This window comes from Haliotis asinina, chromosome 11 (assembly GCF_037392515.1).
Source record: "Haliotis asinina isolate JCU_RB_2024 chromosome 11, JCU_Hal_asi_v2, whole genome shotgun sequence".
Lineage (NCBI taxonomy): Eukaryota > Metazoa > Mollusca > Gastropoda > Lepetellida > Haliotidae > Haliotis > Haliotis asinina.
The window spans coordinates 5,077,715-5,092,356 of record NC_090290.1 but is presented as its reverse complement, the minus strand read 5'-3'; the positions used below and the strand labels follow the sequence as shown (position 1 = coordinate 5,092,356).

General features: G+C 40.0%; 1 protein-coding gene across 2 annotated transcripts in view; it reads right to left on the bottom strand.

Annotated features, from left to right (window-relative positions):
* Positions 1-1,020: 1,020 nt before the first annotated feature.
* Positions 1,021-14,642, bottom strand: part of LOC137256628 (kinesin heavy chain-like) — a 67,855-nt gene continuing 54,233 nt past the window's right edge. For both annotated transcript variants that reach the window (XM_067794524.1, XM_067794525.1), the window contains 7 exons: positions 14,429-14,591; positions 13,900-13,971; positions 13,131-13,247; positions 12,331-12,467; positions 6,689-6,768; positions 6,173-6,287; positions 1,021-5,293 (listed from right to left, as the gene is read on the bottom strand). In XM_067794524.1, coding sequence (XP_067650625.1) covers positions 5,290-5,293; positions 6,173-6,287; positions 6,689-6,768; positions 12,331-12,467; positions 13,131-13,247; positions 13,900-13,971; positions 14,429-14,591 — 688 coding nt within the window. In that variant the 3' untranslated portion in view covers positions 1,021-5,289. The remainder of the gene's footprint in view (positions 5,294-6,172; positions 6,288-6,688; positions 6,769-12,330; positions 12,468-13,130; positions 13,248-13,899; positions 13,972-14,428; positions 14,592-14,642) is intronic.

Genomic DNA, 14,642 nt, shown 5'->3' with positions numbered 1-14,642 from the left:
GGAAACTAGAAATGGGCTTATCACATTGTGCGCATGTGGTGAATCGAAACTTGGGTCTCCTGGTGACGACGCAAACACTAGGCTACTCACACCCACCCACCACCACCACCAGATGAGAACAGTGCAGGCGTAATGACTCTCAATAACAGTGGATGAACGCTCATGCTCTGTATCGCTGTCCCAAACTGCCTTTTTTCCTCATGCATCCCAATCCACAAATAATCAGAACTTAACTGAAAGATCTACACTCGTCTACAATCTAGGCAAAAGCTTCATGTTAGCCCTCAACAAGAATTTGTAAAGATCAGGCATTTCCGGTTGGATCTGAGGAAGTTTCAAGACAAGACATCACAGGACGTATTAGTTGCCTCTCTTGTCACAGAACAATGCAATCCGTGGTTTTGCTTCGTAGTGTCTTGCCATACAAACCTTGCCAGTCATTCCAAGTTCTACTGGAAACAATTTCCAAGTAGACACAAAAATAGCATTTGTGACAAGACAGAGTAATTGTTGTTGTCTTACAGTAGTACTATTGCAGTAATGTGTTACTGTAGTGTTATTCCACTTGAATTGGACCTAAAGTAAAGCCTTAGAGGAGACTACTTGATACCTGAACCTGGATGTTTCAGTTAGGACAGAACAGTGTAAAATATGTCATTGTAGTCATGTCAAATGTAACTTGGCATAAAGTGGTTGTATGAAATAAGCTGAGGATATATAATACAATACACAAGTATAAAATAATACCCTGAACAAATAGGATTTGCACTGGGCTTCACACAATCACCCTTTGTAGGATATGAGTCTTCTCTTATTATTCAAATTTATACAGCACCAGTGAGCACTCTACTGATGGATTTTGGAGACCACAGAAGTGCATTATCATCATTATTTCTGCCATCAATTAAACCGTCAAAAACCAGCAGTAATTTTGAACTAATGGCTTTAAGTTTGCCAAGCAAATGATGCAATGTTGCACAAAGAATGCAATGTTGCACAGAGAAACAACAAACCAGGCACTGAGTAGAGTAAGTGTTTTATTCGTGCAGAAACGAGCATACATAGTGTTTTATACATCACGGATATTGCAGCTAAGCCACGAGCCGAATCACACTTACAGATTAAGCTTGTAGCACACATGATTGAAGAGGCTGGAAGGCCAGCTATACAATAAAATACAGTGTTACTAGTCGTCAAATGCAGTATACTGTGCACCTAGATAGGCAGGACACGTTACAGTGTGGACTAGACATAGACACAACCTAGAGGTGGTGGGCCCTACCACTAGTCAGTCACCTGCTAGAATCTCACCACCATTTTCATCTATTGTAATTTCAGAAATTTCATCTCGGTAGTTCCCCAAAGAATGCATATAATAATTTGTGTTTAAATTCTGCAAGTGCAACACCTCGCCTCTATGATTCCACTTCCCAGAGTAAAAGCCTTCAATATCTATGTACACAATGGCCCTCTGTAGGCCCAACCACCATTTCTCAGCTACACTGAACATGAAAATGTCAATTGACTATGTACAGTTTACTAAAACAGAACAAAATTAGGAAGCAATACACAGTACTATCTGCATGGATTATTACTCGTAATAAATTAAATTACAATATATTGTCGAATATGTATAAGCGCTTGTTTCAATAATGGAAATAGGTTGGGAATCGTACAATAATAAACTACAAAACATTGTCATGAAAGACTTATTGAATCGTGATGAAAACATTCAATATGATAACAAGCAAAATTTCATCACGGCAATACCCATATTACACACTCTGCATATGAACCGGTCTACCTGACATGTGGAACATTTCTGGATGGTCCAAACTTTCAGATGGTCAGTCTTAGAGAAACGAGATATGTCTTGGAGAAAGAGGTCATCAGAGTCTGACTTATCAGAATTCAGACATTGAGCGTCCAGAGTTCAGACACTGACTCATCAGAATTCAATCAGAAAACATTTATGCTTAAGTATGTAGTATTCAATGCTTTAAGTTCAAGGTGTCAGCTTTATATGAATGGACACTGTCTTATGAAGAGTACGTCAGTCAAGGAGAGTAAAACATGGCTGACAAAGAGACTCCACAATGACCAAGGTAGAATGATGATCATCCTCTGCAACTACCACTACTAATTTATGGGAATGAAGATGTGTATTTGTAACAATTCACATGCATTCCTATTTGGACGTTTTAGGTGACAGATATTTAATAATCAGCACAGAACTAGGACTAGAACCAGTTTTGATGGCAATCAGAGGAACAACAGACATAGATACTGCCTAAGCAATAATGAACATATTTCTGAGTTGATGGATAAAGCACAGAATTAAAGAAGCTATTAGCTGACAGTCCAGAAATGTTCCAGTGTGTCTCCCTGAACAATTCAAAGCTGAAACAGAACAAGATGGAAAAGAGAATCTCTCAATCACAGCACACCTCTGTTTCTCAAGGTCCAGGGCGTGATCAAATTATGAAATTAAAACAATTCAAGCAAGTTCCCCCAACACTAACTGGGAGGACGTATGCATCCTGTATTTCAAACATACACATAAATAGTTCAATACTCATCCACACCACCTTACATTACAAAGTGGGCCCTCCAAGTTCTCGGGCTATCAACAGGCAAAGATCTGTAGATCATATACATTGACAAAGATCATGAAATCTTCCACAACATACACAGTGACATGGTAGATACTGCGGAAAGCACAATCAACAACGAGTGGTTTTGTCTTCAAATCCTCTTCATTCAGAATTTGCTTAATGGCTGGTCATGTGTTCATTTGTCAGTCCACACAACACCTCACAATATCACAAACTTTTCCATCGGAATATAGAATGATCAGTTTTAATCAGAACAACTGTTTACGATTCAGACACTGTATGGTTGTGCTGTATTCTTCAAGTGAAATAGAATCATTTCAAAATCAGATGGTTTCAATCATAACGTGTGTTTAAAAATTCAGATATTGAACAATTTGTGTCAAATCTCCATAACAAACTTAACCAATTTGAATAGAAATCGACAAAATCAGACTAAATGAGTTTTGAGTATGCTGTTTCTGATACACCCTAACGTTAATCCTTTCCAATTCATCGAAAAAAGTGTCTCCACACATTCAGTATTTAAAAACTGAGGGCTTACAACTTCATTGGCATATCATTTCTGAAAGAATTAACACAGGTCCCGCTGTATTCGAAAATGAAGAGGATCACCCCTTCTACAGTAGGTCTCAGAAAAACAGTAATAACTTGACTTCCATTTCCAGAATCAGTTCTGATTTTTCTCATTCATTAAAGCCTATGGTTGCACTTGTCATATTTTGCTGCTTAAATTCTTAATTATACACAACTGAAATAAATAAAACAACTTGTCAACAACTCAGCAGTTAATACAACCAGCCTGTTCACATTAAATAAACGAGTAAGAGATAACGCTGTAAAACAGTCTTCCGTGTACATGGTGTAAAAGCACAAACACTTATTAAATACCATAGTCAACTTCAAATTTGCATTACCAAATTAAAAACCTTGTCAATATTTGCAAGAATACTGAACAATGAAAGTTACAGATCAAGAATATTTTGGGACAAATATTTTGCACTCAAGATGTCAACACAAAGTAATATCCAAAAGATATTCACAATCCGTATCTTTTTTCTTTCAGTACATAATTTTACCAATTGAGAAAACATTGTACAAATGTTCCAATTTGTTCAATACTCCCCAAAATTTAAATATAGAATGTTTATCAATTTGGGTTTCATCCAATACTTGCTTGGTTTTATCCAAATCTGTCTAATGTTGAGTTTCTTGGTTCTATCTGAACCTAACGTATGGATGACAGAATAACTTGCGTTTGTAAAACAACATGAAAATACCCAGTCAGCATTATAGACACATAGCGCAGGATGAACAATGTACACAATGACGCCTACTAAACTGTGGGTGTCGCTACCAGCAACCACATTTGGAACAGCAATGCACCATTCACATATCTTGTCAAAGAGCCATGTATCCAAGGTCAGTCTTCATACCCTCAACATGGATCACATCACTTGTAGAGCTGGTTAATTGGACATCGGTGCCTCAGATGGCCGCTGTTTCAGTTCACTTCATGCCAGTACTACAGGTCAAAGCTGGTCTTCTTACTTGCAATAATTCCACTGAATTGATGTACATAGGTAAAAGGACTCCCTCTGAGAAATGCTGACTGCATCATGAATGACTTCAAGCACAAATGTTTTCAAGGATTACTTTCATAATTCACTGGATGACATTGAAAACAATTTGTATAAGGTGTTAAATTATATGCCCATCACCATTCTTATGTAATACATTCCTGAATCCCTGCATCAATGACTTCAAGGTCAAGGCTACTCTTCCAAGCGTGTCTTAACGACCTTTAAAACAAAGGTTAAGTTTACTAAATCAACACTGCATGAATGATCTTTAGAACTGAGGACAAGGTTGTTCAACAGTCACAATGAAGTCGGCAGCAACTGATTGAAACCATTTCTGGTAAATCATGCAATGAACAGTCATGCCTGACTGGTACATTAGCAAAGCATGGTTGTATTGATTACAAGGAACATGATCAAGAGCATATTTGCAGAACATATACATTCCAATCATATACAATGCAGTCATCCAAATGCCTAGACACCAGTTCTACATACACGAAAATTAATACAGCCAGTCAAGAACACTGTCCATCAAAGAATCCTGGTTATAATACAATCCATGAAACACTTCAGCCTTGAAGAGTCTTGAAAGGGAATATAGTCTGATATGGTATCCACTTTCCCATCTTCAGGAACTTAGCAGATGACTTTTTCTGGAGGGAATCCTTTTACAATTGTCAGCTATTGCTGTAGAATGTTCTTAATCAGCAAGATGAAATTATCAATTCCAACACTGAAGAAGCTACTTCTAGAAGCTTTGCTTCAGTCATTGCACCAACTTCTGAATTTGGAGTAGGAGACCAGCCTACAGCAAATTGCTGAAAGTTTCCAGCACAAGGTGTTCATCCATTCAGAAATGCCCAACTCCAGTTTAAATGCAGAAACAGTGATATATGAATCCAGTGAACACCATGCGATGCCTGTTTGCGGATACTGTCCAACACAATGCATGATGTGGTGCTACGAGGTAGCGACACCCTACAAGCAGCGGAATGCTAGTGAGAGGAAAACAGTCCCATGTTGGTGAGTGGGGTCTACCTCTTGAATGGCCTGACTCACACTACTCATGTCCTCTGCTCCAGAACAGTCACACTTTACCTGCAACACACAAACAAAACTCTCACATCCGGCTGGCAACACAAGTTGCTAGTTTACTGCCACATGAAAATATTCTACCTCCACAGTGATAACCTGTAAATAACCAGTTCTTGTGCTGGATATCATTAGAACTTATTCATCAGAATACAGAGTACATAAATGAACCAGGGATCAGGAAAGGCAGGGGCTATGGGCCAGTTTGCACATTAGAATAAATAATGGCCCACTAAAATCTGAAGTTTACTATTGATACAAGGAGTGTGGCCCATTCTAAGTTCATAAAATGCCTAATAGTCTTGAAAATGGTCCATAGTCAATATTTTGCAACCCAATCCCTGATGAAGCACCATGTCTGGCTGCAGGATCTATGTGGGTGAATCTTGTTTAATACAGCAGTAACAAACCTTCGTGCCTTTTCAATGACTAGTCCGAAGTCACTGTACTCATGTGGGGAATCAGATCTGGGTGTTCCAGAAATAGAGGATATGCTTCACCCCTTGTGCCCACTGTGGGATTTGAACCCACTGATGTCGAGAACCTACACATACAAGCCTACCCAATCCCCAACTAACTGAATACAAAGAGTCAGCTAAGCACAAGGCTCCCCAATCTCCTACTAACTGAATACAAAGAGTCAACGAAGCACAAGGCTCCCCAATCCCCTACTAACTGAATACAAAGAGTCGACTAAGCACAAGGTACTTAAGCAAATGTGAAATTATATTTCCAATGATGCCTTTGAACTAATCGTAAATCAGGTGAACAGCTATGAAGGATTGCTATAAAATGATTCTCTAACTTTCTGTAAACGATCTTCATACTTCAGTGGCTGATGTCTTTACAATGTTAATAGAAACTTAGGGACCTTCGGTTACTTACGCTGATGCGTCTGCTTTGATGGGTGTGGGACCATTGTGAGGCATGCCACCTCCCCTGATTCCCACGGGGCCTGCTGGCGAACCACCCTGGTGCTGGCCAGGTCGGATCGGCTTGGCTGAAAATTACACAACCACATTAATCAAAGATAGGCTTTTACATATCGTAATTTGTGCAATCTTTACAAAATTCTGCAGAAAATACAACATGAAACAAAACATGTCACAAATAATATTGTTTCTTGTTTACTGCAGCACTAAGGAGTATTTCATCTATATGCAAGCGGTCTTGGTCTGGTCCAGACCATCCAGTGATCAGCATAACTAGGATTACAATGACATCTGTCAACCAAGTGAGCGAGTCTCACCACCAGATACTGTCACTTGGTTAGTTGTCTCGTACGACAAGCATATGATGAGTGCCAAATTCAAACCTGGATCTTCCTAGGTCATCTAAGGTATAGACAATACTATTCAGTAGCTAAAGGTCCTAATAATGGATCAAAGACCAACAGCGTACCAATTTGTGCTGCATGTCCTCGTCTGGCGAGGTTCCTCTGCCTCACGGCCTCTTTGATGCGGTCCACCTCCATCTGGTATCTGCAACACGACAGACAGCTTAGAGAACTGGTTTTGTAGAACCAGCATGCCACTACACACCTACATGATACAGCAGAGACATGCAGCTAACACAAGACACCAGCACAGGGGAGAAGGAGACAGTTTAGATAAGATGAAGCAGTCTTCAGTCATTCACAAATACAGTTATCCCTGGCCATGATGCGGGTCTCGAGGTCCACAGATTATCACACAACCCCCATCATTGGACTGTTACGGGTGAGGTAGATTGTAGCTGATAGTTCAGCTATCCTTTACAGATTGTCCCACTGTCAAAGGGAGAAAATTCCTATGACGAATTCCTACTCTTTATTGACTAGACAATAATCCATTTATCAGAAACAACTAAACCTGTTTGAAAATGCAAAAAACCTCTTATATGATATCTCACACAAACACACATTCATTCATTGTGGTTGGAAACAAAATTTAACAAGAAAATAAAATTTAATCTTTTCACAGAAATCCACCTTTTTTGAGATAAAAGACAAACTGAACATTACAAAACGGTTTTGGATGAATTCATTCTCAAAAACATGAACAGATGTGACATTGACGAGACAGAAACCTTAAAAAAACCAAAAAACAGTATCTGGCTTGATAATAACAAGATTATTACAGCATTTTGAGGTAAAATCACCATATAGACAAGTGGGACGGCACTTCAACTACATGATTCTGTTTCATGGTACAAAGATAGAAGTTCCCATGTTTGTCATTCTTTCAAATGTTAATATTTTAAAGCAATATCTACCCATAAAATGAGGTACTGGGTAGAAAAGAAATATTATTTCAACAAATTTAATATCATCATGGAATGTGCAAGAAGGCCAAGGTAAAAGATAATAGAGTATATGAATATTTCTTAAACAGTTTTGTACTAATTACCAACTGACAAATTAAGTAGGAAACATAAAGGAACCACTGACTGCAAGTTAAACTGTCTGAATTTGTACATGACAATGTGATTAAAATCCTTGCTGATAATCTCATGCAGAACACTGTGAAAGATGTCTAGTCTTGAACATCGAAAATATGCTCACAAGCATGATTATTAGGTGCCTGATGCATTTCAGGATACCTTCAACATAATTCTACAAAAAATGCATTCAAATGCAGTGCATCTACTGTGACAAATACTATCTACAGTGGAAATTTGAAATTCAAATAAATAATATGCTCCAATACAAAATTAGTAACAGTCACAAAGTACAGCTCTTGAACAGCAGCGTGAAACATAGTGACAGGAACCATATTTTTTAAAAACAAAGTATCCAGGGCTAGCAACAGGTAAATTGATTTTCAGCTGAAAACTTCATACTGTGTCACAAATTGATCAGTCTGAAATAAAATGGCAGAATTCCGCAGGAAATTGCCATCCCTGAGTATCTTATGATGTGAAAATAAATGCAAATAACTGTGTGGAAAAAAAAAAAAAAAAAAAATGAATAAATAAAATAAAAAATGCTTCCTAAGAAAGACAATCATAAACAACAAATTATATTTATAAAGCTCCAACTCTGCAGGTTTACCCTCTAACCTACACCCAATATCATGTGAAAGTTCTTTTGATTTATTAAGACAATTGACTAGAAAACAGATAAAAGAAAATTCTAAGGCAAAAAGAGGTTGATTTATAATCTATCATGACAACATTCAAGTTCCTTTGTAACACAAAACACCACTGTATCAATACACAAACATTCAGTTTGGCTGAAATTATTGTCATGTCTGTACAAGACCTGTTTAAAGACAACTGACTTCGACCATATTTCCTATTTCACCTTCCTTTATCCCTGCTAAACCTACATGTGTTTCAGTGATTTTTTTTCATTGTTAAAATATTATTGCAGTAACATCAATCAATAGTATATGTACATCATAGCAGTACCATTCTCGATAATGCAGGGTAAAATATGTTAAGTTTGTAGTTGTGAATACCCAGGGTATTTTTCATAAGAAAAAGGAAGATGGACCATTGGTTTTTCTAGTTAAAAACATCCTTCACCTGTAGTGAACACATCACAGGTACACACAGGTACAACACTCATAGTATGAACAGGGTTTAGACAAAAACAGTACAGCTGAGTGAGTGAGTGGGAGAGGTTTCACACCACTTTTAGCATTATTCCAGTGATATAGTGAGCAGGATACCAGAAAGCTGATAATTCACACCATACCAATGATGAGAATCAAAACTGGACCTTCAAGGTGAGAACCCACCACTTTCACTACTAAAATATCCCGCCGCCCATAGTCCAAACAGAAAACAGTAGTGAGTATAACAACATACAGCTATGTGTCTACCTTTAAATGACATTCAATATAGCGGTTAACTATGCTATTGGGATTATTGGTACTACATCCAGGGTTATTCCCCCTTGTTACGGCAAGGCGAAGCGTCTGAAGGTAGAGCTATGTTAGTAGACAAAGCCATTCATTAGCAACAGCCACCTGACTGCATAGAGAGGCAGTGGACATGGTTCTCACCGAGAGTCAATAACAGAATATTCAATGCTGAAAATATATGCAATTTAGACAGGTTCAATTCTCTCTCCACAGCAATTTAGGTCATCAAATTGAGTTCAGATATTATTTCACCTGTAGTTCAGTGGTCCCAAAATATGCCTTGATGACTTTTTCAGACATGATGTACAGTCGACTCTTGTTAAATCTAAGTGTTTGACAGTTTTGTTTTAGATTAAGATTGAATGCTGTGTAAGGCTGAAGTTGGCAGTATCTCCTATGTTTGGAATTTTGCATCTCTACATGGAGACAAGTCAAATACTTGTGATATATGACATCTTGAATTTTTTCTGTAATATTCATGTCTGGACTGTCAATCCAGTGACTAATATCATGAGCATTGAGCTATGCCACTGGGGCAGAGTGACATACATCAACCAAGTTGGTGAGCCTTGCCACCTGTTACCTCTTACAGTTAGCACCTGATCCCGCCTGTCACCTCTTACAGTAAGCACCTCTTAAAGCAAGCACCTGATCCCACCTGCCAACTCTTACAGCAAGCACCTGATCCCAACTGTCACCTCTTACAGCAAGCACCTGATCCCGCCAGTCACCTTTTACAACAAGCACCTAATCCCAACTGTCACCTCTTACAACAAGCACCTAATCCCGCCTGTCACCTTTTACAGCAAGCACCTGATCCCAACTGTCAACTCTCACAGCAAGCACCTGATCCCAAATGTCACCTCTGACGGCAAGCACCTGATCCCAACTGTCACCTCTTACAGCAAGCACCTGATCCCGCCAGTCACCTTTTACAACAAGCACCTAATCCCGCCTGTCACCTTTTACAGCAAGCACCTGATCCCAACTGTCAACTCTCACAGCAAGCACCTGATCCCAACTGTCACCTCTGACGGCAAGCACCTGATCCCAACTGTCACCTCTTACAGCAAGCACCTAATCCCACCCGTCACCTCTTACAGCAAGCACCTCTTACAGTAAGCACCTGATCCCACCTGTCACCTCTTACAGCAAGCACCTGATCCCATCAGTCACCTATTACAGCAAGCACCTCTTACAGTAAGCACCTGATCCCCCAGTCACCTCTTATAGCAAGCACCTGATCCCACCCGTCACCTTTTACAGCAAGCACCTGATCCCGCCTGTCACCTCTTACAGCAAGCATCTGCTCCCACCCGTCACCTCTTACAGCAAGCACCTCTTATAGCAAGCACCTGATCCCACCCGTCACCTTTTACAGCAAGCACCTGATCCCGCCTGTCACCTCTTACAGCAAGCACCTGCTCCCGCCAGTCTCCTCTTACAGCAAGCATCTGCTCCCACCAGTCTCCTCTTACAGCAAGCACCTGATACCACCCGTCAACTCCCACAGCAAGCACCTGCTCCCGACAGTCACCTCTTTAACTAGCAATGTTACTGAAGACCAATGTCTAGCCAAGATCAACCCATATGACAAACATCTGTAAATAATGTGATCTGGACCAGACAATCCACACTGCTGTGGACGACATGTCATAAACTGAGTCACCCAGTCTAACAATAAGATCCCACTCTAATCAATATCCCCACTAGTGTTCATAGAAATGTGGTTGCTTCTGGCCAGCAGTTGTTGGGGACCATAAATTTAAAACCACTCTATCTGACTCTAATCAACATCCTCTCTGGTGTTCTTACATCGACAACTGACGCATCAACTACACAAGAAGTCTATAATCTGATAACACACAGATGAATCTGAGACAAGTGGTTATGTTAAAAAGGTTGAAATTCCACTAAGAAAAGTCTGCGCAGTTCACATGCCATTAACAAGAGTCAACTGTATGATATACAGATCAATAATATCTTCCTCTGAATGGTAATCTCTGTCAGTGAATTTTTCAACAAGCAACAAGAGGTACTTCCTTGCTGTTAATCTTCTATGAACAGATTTTCATGCACTGTTAAACACCTAATTATAGAAAATATATCAAAATATGTCATATATGTCCAAATTAGTCTTTCAGACAGATCTATGGATGATTCAGGTACCAGCTTTCCCACACCTTTGTCAAGTCATTCTATACTATAATATTAGTTTTTCAGTAATTAGTAATTGTAGGAATGATTGTTTAGATCCCACATGCAGTTGACTAAATTTGAGAGAGAAAGGTGATCAGGCAAACCAAAACGATAGGTCAGACATGACGTTCTTGGTGTGTTAAAGCAGACCTCAGCATTATTCTACTTTATGACTTGTTTCAGCCACGCTCAGCAACATTCCAGCTATAAGACACAGCATGTCGACCAGTGGCTGATATCGTGAGCATTCGTCAACACGAATGGGATACAACAAGGATTCGTGAATCAACAAAACCACGAGTCTGGCCATCCCATCTTGTTAGTCACCTCATGACAAACAGCTCTTGAGAGTGGGTACTTGATTTACAATACGAGTGAGAGAGTTTAGTTTTACGGTGCTTTAAGCAGTATTAAGTAAGCTGAAATGGGCTTGACACATTGCACCCATGTGGGGAATCGAACCCAGGTCTTTGGCATGATGAGCGAACACTTTAACCACTAGGCTACCCCACTGTCCAAAATTACACTGTCGTACTGTTGTATATTAGCTGATGTAACAATATAAATATTTTGCTCTGTCCTGGTTCTAACTCAGTCTGTTACACCACTGCAAATAATTTTGACCAATATTGGACCAAGACTAAGGAAGAGGTTTGGTGTTAAGTTTTCAACGTCTCTACATGTAACAACTTCCTACTGAAACAAGTCCCTAGCAGGAACAGTAATTACATCCACAATGCAACAGCAAATCTTCCATATCATACAGACATGTCATTTGTAATGTTAGTCAAGTGAACAAGTCATTAAGACCAAATACTGCTGATCATGCACATTTCTCCAGTGTCAGATCAATCACAGCTGAATGTCAATGTCACATACAAAACAAAGACCGGTCTACCATCATCACAATCTAGCACTATCAACATCCACCACCAAATAAAAATACAAGTCAGTTTGGTGTTACAGAAAAGACAACAAAGGGAGGCAACTCCATACCTCTTCCTGTCTCTCATCGCTCCTTCCTTTGCCTCCTTGAGAGCTGTTTCAAGGGACTTAACTCTCTCCATGGTTGCTCTCAGTCTCTTCTCCAACTTGGGAAGCTCACATCTGAGATCTGCATTGTCACGCACCAACTGGAAGATCAGACACATCCATGATTAGGGTGTTGCAATGTTTAAAATGGTCCAGAGATTCTGATACTGAGGGTGTACTGATTTCTCAGGACAAGCACACCAATAACATCTTCTACAAACAACCATTGGTTTTGTGAGTGAGAAAAAAGATCTGTTAGCCTTTTATACTGAGTCCATGGTATGATGGGAATCAAATGCTAAGCTGCAAACATGCAAGATACATTTGATAATATACCTCTCCCATGATGACCTGGTAATCCCATGACCAGCTACTGGTCTGACTGTATTACATAATGCCAAGCCTTCACAGGGGAGAGAGTCAATCAATGAACCAACACTTCATTCACAGTTGTGACTCCAGTATATTTTTGCCTATGACTTGCGTTCTCTCAATCCCACTCTGACCGAGCCTCCCAAAGACGTGCCCTGAAATAAACCTCAATAAACCTCCCTCCACATGGCCCTGAAACTGAAATAAATCTCTCAAACATTCCCTGAAATAACCCTTCCAACATGCCCTGAAAAGAACCCCCCAAAAGCCAAAACAAAAACAACTCCCTCATCACTACTCCCTCAACACTGCCCTGAAATAAAGAACCAACCCTCAATGCTGCCAAGAAATCAGCCTGTCAACCGATCCATGCCATGCCCCTCTTTACCAACCTGTTTGTGGACTTTGGTGAGTTGTTCCAGGTTGTTCTCCAGGAAGGAGATTTTCTGCTTCTGGGCAGCGCTGCCACTTGTGTCCTCCTCCTCTTCCTCCTCTTTCTTGTTGGCAGACTGGCAACAAAATGAACACCACTTAAAAATCACAGTTACATTAACACACTCACATTAATCTAATATCCAGACATTCCAGCAGATACATGCTGATCTACAAGAATAAAGAGAGTGAACTCACCACTATTCAGATGAAGAGAATGTACAGATTTATGCAGCTTTAAGCAACATTCAGCCATGGCAAGGGGCTCCCTCAATTTGTTCATAGTAGGGAATACTAAACAGCATGATGGGCAAACATGTAAAACCGGTGGCCTCTCTGCATTTAGTTTTGCTAAGAGCAAATCTGTTAATAATTGTGTCTGGACCACGCAATCAAGTGATCAACAGCATAAATAACCATATATCTACTTCAAAGGGATATCATGACATGTGTCAATCAAGTCAGTGAGTCCGACCACTTGATCCTGTTAGTCACCTCTTATGACAAGCAAGGGGTTCTGAAGACCAATTCTAATTCGAAAGCCAAAATCAAAACAGATATAGAGTTTAATCACTGTGGAGGGCACCAGAAATGGGCTCAACACATTGTACCCATGCAGGGTATTGAACCTGGGTCTTTGGCGTGACGAGGGAACGCTTTAGTCCCCAGGCTACCTCACCTCCCCTCCTCACTGAGAACAAATAGTGTAGAGTGAATGACAATACCAACCTTCTTGACTCTGTTCTGGAGGTCCTGGACAAACAGCTTGCGCAGGTTGTGCAGGGTCTGGAGTTCCTTTGCCTGGAAGTAGAGAAGGTTGGGTTTACGTCACTTTTAGGAAAAATCATGAAATTTCACTTACAACTTAATCTACAAAAGTGGATCACAGTTTCAACATCACTTACTGTCATGGACAGTAAACTATTGTGGCAGTGACTGTTGCTGGTTAGCTTGGCTTTGAAGCCCTTACACCTGTTTGCTTGACACTTGCTGTGTCCAGAGCAGCCATAATTCACAAAACCCTGTCCAATGCATATAGGTGAAATGACTGAAGTATATTGATTGTTGTTACACAAAATGACAGTTTTCACAATCTGACTGTAACATGCATATATATTCCACCCTCACTCCAGAGTTAGCAAACACTGAACAGGCAAAGCTAAATGGTAACAGTAATATTAACAAAAGTATCCCAGCTGTTTCTATCCCTCTGTTTATAGGTAAAATAACTTTTCTTAACTAAGACAAGTTTCCATACCACAGTCTCCTCAAGCCCCTTGAGGTCCTGCTTGGCTTGTTCGCGGCGGTCCATCTGTAGTGAGATCTCTGACAGCTTGCTGGTCTTCTCAGCCTCTTCGGACTTGAGCTTGTCGTAGTCGGCCTGCAACTTCTCCAGAGCCAGGGTCAGCTTCTGGTTGGTCCTGGACACACAGACAGACAGGTCAGACTTACATCACATTCAGGAATGAGCA